The 7,438-nt window shown below is 27.7% G+C and overlaps 1 protein-coding gene across 1 annotated transcript; it reads right to left on the bottom strand.

Moving 5' to 3' along the window:
- Nucleotides 1–5,124: 5,124 nt before the first annotated feature.
- On the bottom strand, nt 5,125–5,796 carry LOC149058421 (uncharacterized). The gene is made up of 2 exons (XM_089218371.1): nt 5,661–5,796; nt 5,125–5,585 (listed from the first exon to the last, which is right to left on the bottom strand). The coding sequence occupies exons 1-2, from the start codon at nt 5,794–5,796 to the stop codon at nt 5,125–5,127; spliced, it is 597 nt and encodes a 198-aa protein (XP_089074497.1).
- Nucleotides 5,797–7,438: the final 1,642 nt, after the last annotated feature.

The following is a 7,438-nucleotide window of genomic DNA, read 5'->3' as shown; positions in this document are numbered from 1 at the left end:
AATTTTTCCTATACTGATGTTTCAAGTTTTCTCTATAGCTACTTGAAGGAAAACTAATGTAAAACTTAGTGTTGTATTTTTAATCCTTAGTTATAAACACAACAATTTTTATGATTTTTCAAATTCAAAATTACTTGCAAATTTTCGCGTTTTCGACAGATTTCATAAAAATTTGAACTATAAACGTTTATAAAAAAAAATTGTGACTATCGATTTTTAATTTTTTTTTAGCTACAATAAGAACAACTCATAAGGAACCTTGTATTAAATTTTCAAGTTTTTTTGGTCGTCCAAGATTTTTTTACCGACACTTAAAAAAAATTCACAAAAAAATCGAAAATTTCAGTGATCTATAAATAACTCAAAAAAAGTAAACATTTTGAAAATTTAACTGTATATAGATAATACTAACCATTTGGTGAAAATTTCAAGTATTTACAGTGATTAGTTTTTGAATTACAAGCATATAAGAAAACCGATGTGGTCGAAAACTGGTTTTGCTTAGACTTTTTAGTGACTTTCGTTGACCATTAAAATAATTTTTAATTTTCTCAAAATGAGGAGGGTTGGGGGCTGCAGCCTTCTCAGCCCTCCCCTGGCTACGCCACTGGTTTGCACCCCTCTCTTTCTTAAAGGAGCGTGCAAATGGATATTTGTATCGTGTAAAAAAAATTAGTTATGTTTGGAGAGGTTTTGACGATTTACGGGTGCCACGACGACGCACTTCTATTGATATCAGATAAATTATACTCATACTTTGGGTAAAAAAAATCATTTTCAACATTAAATTCTAACAATGATATTATATTATGGTAAATTTTATTTTATTATAATTTAAAAACTCCATTATCTTTAAATATCAAGGACATTGTATAAAAATATTTTTGAAAATATTATTTTGCATGCAGGCCAATAAATGTTGTTTATTTATTTAAGAACGCTCTGACAACGTAATGAAAATCATTTAAAAACGATTTTTGTTACTTGAAAAACGTTTTTAAAATACATCTTACTGCAATATTATTATTATAGACATGTGTTCAAAGATTTTAAATGTTATCAATAGGGCCACCAGTGGTCAACCAGGACTCTCGTAAATATCATATTTTACGCATTTCCTTAACTTAATAATTTATTTTAATGATGATTTTATTATGTATAGTTCTATCAATTGCAATATGTTTCGAAGAATTTTATATCCAGCCGTTTCTGTTCGTTCCATGAGGTAGTATATTAAAGTAAAATTTAGTGATCTACAATAGTTATGTTGACCTGTGGGCTGATGAGGTTTTTATGGTTGGTATTAAATTGAATATAAAGTTTACTTCATGAACTAAGGTATAAACGGTCTGATATCGTAAAGGTTAGAGAGAATTAGATAGAGAAGTTAAAAATGTCTCTTCTTCTTGGCTGCAGGACACTTAATCACACAATTTTTTATTACAAAACAAAGGTAGTTAACAGACATAAATACAAATAATGATAGTAGTTATTATAATAAATTTGTGCTATGTACAGCCTTCGTGATTTTTTTAAAATTTGGTTTGAACTCTTTTCATGAGTTATAGACAGAAGAATTTGATTTTTTGATTATCTACAATTGGTAAACAGAAAACTGGTACGGTCTTTATAAACGTCAAAAACTGGTACGATACAAAATAATCATGGTTTCCCAAAATGTTATGGAAAAACAAAGTAATGAAATATGAACGATTATTTTTAATTAAATTTCACCGATGATCGATGGGAAATCACAAGTATCTGAGAGTGAAAATAACCACTATTTTAACCCGTTTTGAATCGAATATACACAATACCTTAACGCCTAAAAGTTCAAAAAAATAAAAATAAAATAAATAAATACTTTACAAGACAAACTACACAATGAATGTGAGAGATATTTAAATAAAGAAAACTGCAAGACCATTTTTGAATGATACAGCAAAGTGTGCGAAATTTTTATTTATCATAAATTGTAGGTATATTTTATATTTACTTTAAATACCCGCTACTTTGTATATAATTCTTTCTTTCTGTTTCTTGTTTATTTTGATTGCTGACATTATATTTTTATTTTTAATATATTATTCAAATTTAGCTTGTTGAATATGGTGATTTATAAAAACTATAAAACCATTGTAAATATTTTAGGACCCCAGATAAATTAAATTTTTGAAAAGTACCAAAAGTACCAGTATTCTGCGTTTTTTATTTCTCCTGATAAATTTTATGGATCGTACCAATATTCCGATAATCTCTACAAATAATAGTTCAGCTTTAATATTTTATCACTCAAATCACTCTGATAATCAATCCATTTTGTAAATAATTCATAGTATGATATAGATAAATATATCTAAATTAATGATAATCATGAAAATAATATGATTAATAAGTTATAAATTATCAATTATTACCTACTCATCATCGGTTCATAAAGCTTTGTAGTAACTTTTGAACAATTCCAAGTTCCAACGAATATTTGATTTATTTATTCTCAAAATGGCATAATCATACACATATTTAACATTTTTGGATTTAGTTTTATAGTTTGGTTTTGGTTCATATAGCATATTTTAAAGTGTATAAGTTATTTTCTATATTATACTGATCTAAAGTTGTGAGCAATTTGATTTAATCTTGTAAAATATATTTCAAGGTTTATTTATACCGTACAAAGTGTCCGTGGTATGCAGCTCAAACAATAGATAGATAGTATAAAGTGTCCGTTTATCCTTCTTCTTTCATTATATAAAAGTTTTTTCTACAGTTAGAAATACTGAAGTATCTATATCTATCTATGCACGATGGAAGTAAATGCTTAATTTATATAAATTGAAAATGTCAAAAATCTTATTTAGGCAGGTATTTTAACGTCTCTAACTGTTGAAATTTGTGTAAACAGAAGATTTTGTTAGTTTACCATGAATAGATTTTTATATTTATGTAATAATAATTGTAATAGTTGAATATAAATTGTATACAACTATCGGTTATTTTGATTAAGCATTTTTATTATTTAAAATACAATTAGATATCGTTAATAATTAAGTATTTCCTTATTATTTTTAGTATCTATCACTTGTTAAATTCAACCTATTTTATATTCACAGATAATGTTTCAATACCAGTTCTTTATATTTTAGTCCATAGGTTATGAGGGAAATATCGTTAGTTGTGGTGGCCAATTTATTGATTTTGAAATCAGGGTTTGGTTTTACCAACTAACACAGATCACAATTAATAATGTTAAATTAAATAAATACGATGTTTAAATAGCTATACATTTTCGTACATCAAATTTAAAAAAATTGATTACCAAAAAAGTTATTTCAAATTATAAATATTATATCTTCTTAGTTATATGGATTTTTTTCTTTTAATTTTTACTAAGTTTTAATAGTACATTTGTAGTGTGGCTAAAAAATAGAACACGTATATCATTCATGAAATACATCATCGTAGGTACCGTTAAAAATAAAGCCAAATTTATGTCTGGTTTTATATATTTTCTTCTATTTACACAAACCTCTTCTTGTTGCTTTCTGTATCTTCTAAACGAGGCTAGGTTATGAATATATTTTGTAACACAGTTGATAATCTAAACATTTCTCTATGTACGTTATGTTTAAAATCCACACGGATAGATCGAATCTGTGCAAAGTCCAACCTAAAATAAACCATTTGACCATTTTTTTAATGATATACGATGTATTACTATATTGTATTGAAAGTAAAAATTTAAAAAAAGTTAGTTGAAATAATAAAATATCAAGTATATGTATATTGTACGTTCATTTTTTTTAAATTGTTTTCTATATTTTTACAGCTGTGTGACCAAAAACAAGAACACTTATTTCAATCGTGAAATATATCGACGTATCACTGAAAATAAAGCCAAGTCTATAAAAGTTGAAACGTCACAAAACCTGATTTATAAGTCACAAGCTGAGTTTGGCCCATGGTACTCACAACAGTTGCATCAACTCTGCCAGTTTTTATCGATACAGTTTTTTCTATGGCCAGGAATAATCGCCTCGGTCAAAGTTGTTGCAGAATTATTTTTATAAAATAAACAAAAAAAATACTAAGTTTGTGTTGGAATAATCTAAATAATCCTGAAAAATTGTATAATATATTTAGTTAATAATATATAATATTATATTTAGTTACTTAACCCAGATTTAGACAAATTTATTTAAATTTTAGGACAGCACTTAACAAAAAAAAATTGAAAACATTATTTTTTTTCGACTTATTCTGAACGCTTGTTATGCAATAATATTTTAATTTTTAAAACACTGCTGTCTTTTTTTTCTATTTAAATATATTTAGTCTGTTTTCAATAAAAATAATAAGTAATAAGGATAACATTGAAAATATACAAACATGATTAACGTGAAGAGGAGACCGTTCATTTAACAGAACCTCAGAAAATGTTTTTATTCCTTTTTTTAGTAGATCTCTAGACCACAAACTTTGCTGTCCTAAAATAACAAATTTCTAGTTCTGACCCACGGTTCATCTGAATTGCATGCCAAAAAATAAACCTAAATTGGAATGTTCAAATTGCATGCCACCTTATATATAAGTCCATCCGAATTGCATGCCGTGTACCCACAAGTTTATTTATCATGCTCTTATGTGCATAAGGCACAACTTAAACTTTATTTTTTACTTTTCTAATTTAAAAAAAAAAACGCATGAATAGAAACTCTATATTATTATATGGTTATTACAACTGATAAGTTTCTAAAACTACTGTCCTAAAATATAAATAAATTTGTCTAACTCTGGCCTGAGTTGCTGAGTATCTACTATTTTTCAAGATTCTTCGAATATTATTGGTTTTAAAAAAATAAAAATTGTTGTATTGTTGTAATTATTGTAATTATTGTATTAATATTTAATAGTAGCTGAATTTGTGCACTTCGTAGCTCGTTAAAAAGCCTACCTCTTAGATGTCTCAAATTGTGTTTTAAATTCGTTACATGTGATCACACTTGCAGTATTATTTTTATATTTATAATGGTTAAAATGTACTAAGTAATAATCATACACTGATAATCAATTTAGTTTATTATTATGTAATCTTATTCGTTTTATCGATAAAAGTCTGACAGCTCAAATATTCAATTGAATGATATTTATTGAAATGCATTTGGAGACACAACATTTTTTGTTCTTCCTTCTGGTACATAGTACATACTCAAATAAATCAGAAGGTTTTCCGAATTGTTCTTGTGCTTTGTCACACCAGAACTGAACACGTTTAAATTCAAAAGGCATATCTGTTGGAATCATTGAGATGCGTGACAACAGTACATCTCCACCTTTAAACTTTCCGTTTAAAATTATAGCTTCGATAATGTTGTTCATCAACTTTTTCACCGAAAGCTTGATACCGTTGTATAGTCGTGGTGGATTGATGTTCCGTAGAAGAATGATGGGCACGCCAAATTTCAATGTTAAAACGTGCGGTGGTATGTCTGACAAATCAAGTAAATTTAAGAGTTCAGTTGGATAATTGACAACTTCGTCTTGATTTATTACGGTATCGATGGACTGGTACGTTATCGTGTCGCCTGGAATTTCGTTTAGAATGGTGTTATTGATTGTAGGTATTTACACTAATATAGCTCATGCGATGAGCTACTGACGATCTCCGTAATTTTGTGATAGATTTGGGAAAACTTTGTCAATTAACTCATTGGTTGTTGCTGTTATTTTACAGAAATTAGTTGGGAATGTGATGCATCGTGTTGATTCGTTGATACCTAGTATTCTATTCCCCATTTCCAGTAATTGTTTAATGTTTTGCAAAATCGGCTGATGCATCATTTTGTTCATTCATATATTTCAAATCGGTTTCCAATCTTACATCTCGTTACTCAGTTGTTTCAATCAGGATTGAAGTTCTTTGGCGGTTCCCAATCTTGCAGCATCTCTTTGATCGATTGTTTCTTTTAGCTCGTATTGCCATTTTCTTTCATGCTTAAGGCATAGAACTACCCAATCGATCTTTTTTTGGGAGGCATAACTGCATATAGAAATGACGTTATTATAAAAAAATAAAAATAAAACCTAGAAACATAAAATATCAATAAAAACTTTTAATACCATATATACGTCTATAGACGCACGTGCCATGGTAACAAATAATAAAAAAAAATAATAACAAATTTAGGGATAACCATTTATAAATAAACAAAAATTTCCATCGTAAATCTCAAAATGTCTGTTTGAGCACCTCCCGTTGCTGGGCCTATCACTTTTAACATAGCTTATCTTCTGGCCATAGGTCTAATATATCTATACCAAATTTCGTCGTAATCGGTCCAGTCTTATAGGAATGCATTAAGGACAAACAAACAGACAGAAATTCATTTTATATATTTATAGAAGATTAATAGATAAGATAGATAATCTGAAATCTCTATTTATTATATTATTATAATTTCTGAGAAAATAAAAAATATTGAAAACATATTATAAATATTTTTAGGGGGATGATGATAACCATCCATAACATCGGTAACAGTCATTTACAAAAATCGGTTAGACAACCAAATTGTAACCTGCCCAAAAATATATCTATCAGAAAAAACTAATACAAATTGAAATAAATGACTATAAATAGGTCAAAAATAGTCAAAATATTTTAAAATTTTATAGTATAGGTGAAAATGTAACCCGAATTGTAACGTATCCTGCAATATGAAAATACTTGTTTTTTCTTAATTTTTTTTTTTTTTTTTTTGTTTTTTCTAACTCTTGATAATTTTTGTGAATTTTCAATTTTGACCTCTCAAAAGTACCACCTATAATATTTACTTATACGTCAGGGTTTCTGCTAGAAAAAATGTTTTGCCATAAACTAAGATATATCTTAGTTTATGATTTTTGCAGATAAAAATAAGGCATCATTGTAAAATCAATACATTAAATTTATAATTCTTCTCAGAATCTTTTTTTTTTTATTATTTTTTTTTGAAAATTTACAATCTATACTAACTAAGCACAATAAGTAAATATGATGACAGTATACAAGAGAAAAAGAAAAAAAATAATAACATGAACGATATGAAGAGGGAGGCCATCCATTGATGAAACCCAACGTGAGTGTTATAATTTATGAATCACAAGCAAGACCAACTTGCATAAGTTTGTTTATGATGGTTGTAAGCAGTGAACTAAGAGGGTTTAGTATTAATTTGAATTCATTTATGAATGAAGATAATTGAGAAGCGATTTCCGAATGGGAAGTTGTGTTATTTGAAGGAATATTTTGACTGTCTTTGTGGTGATGTTGGTTTGGCGGGTGATGGGTTAGGTTGGGAAAGGACGAAGTGTCGTTGATATTTAGAAGATCGCATTGAGTTTCGGAAGAAGAGACGACTCCCCCATTGTTTACAATTTGACTGTAACTTACATTAGG

The sequence above is a fragment of the Diuraphis noxia genome, unplaced genomic scaffold (assembly GCF_037042655.1).
Source record: "Diuraphis noxia isolate RWA-SAM2 unplaced genomic scaffold, SU_Dnox_SAM2 contig0002, whole genome shotgun sequence".
Classification (NCBI taxonomy): Eukaryota; Metazoa; Arthropoda; class Insecta; order Hemiptera; family Aphididae; genus Diuraphis; species Diuraphis noxia.
This window is presented reverse-complemented; position numbering and strand designations above follow the sequence as displayed.

What these genes read in the sequence shown, in the direction of transcription:
- LOC149058421 (XM_089218371.1), bottom strand. Translation starts at nt 5,796, where the DNA reads ATGGGGAATAGAATACTAGGTATCAACGAATCAACACGATGCATCACA. An exon ending in ATCACAAAATTACGGAGATC is followed by an intron (nt 5,586 to 5,660) that starts GTCAGTAGCTCA and finishes ACGAAATTCCAG; the next exon opens with GCGACACGATAACGTACCAG.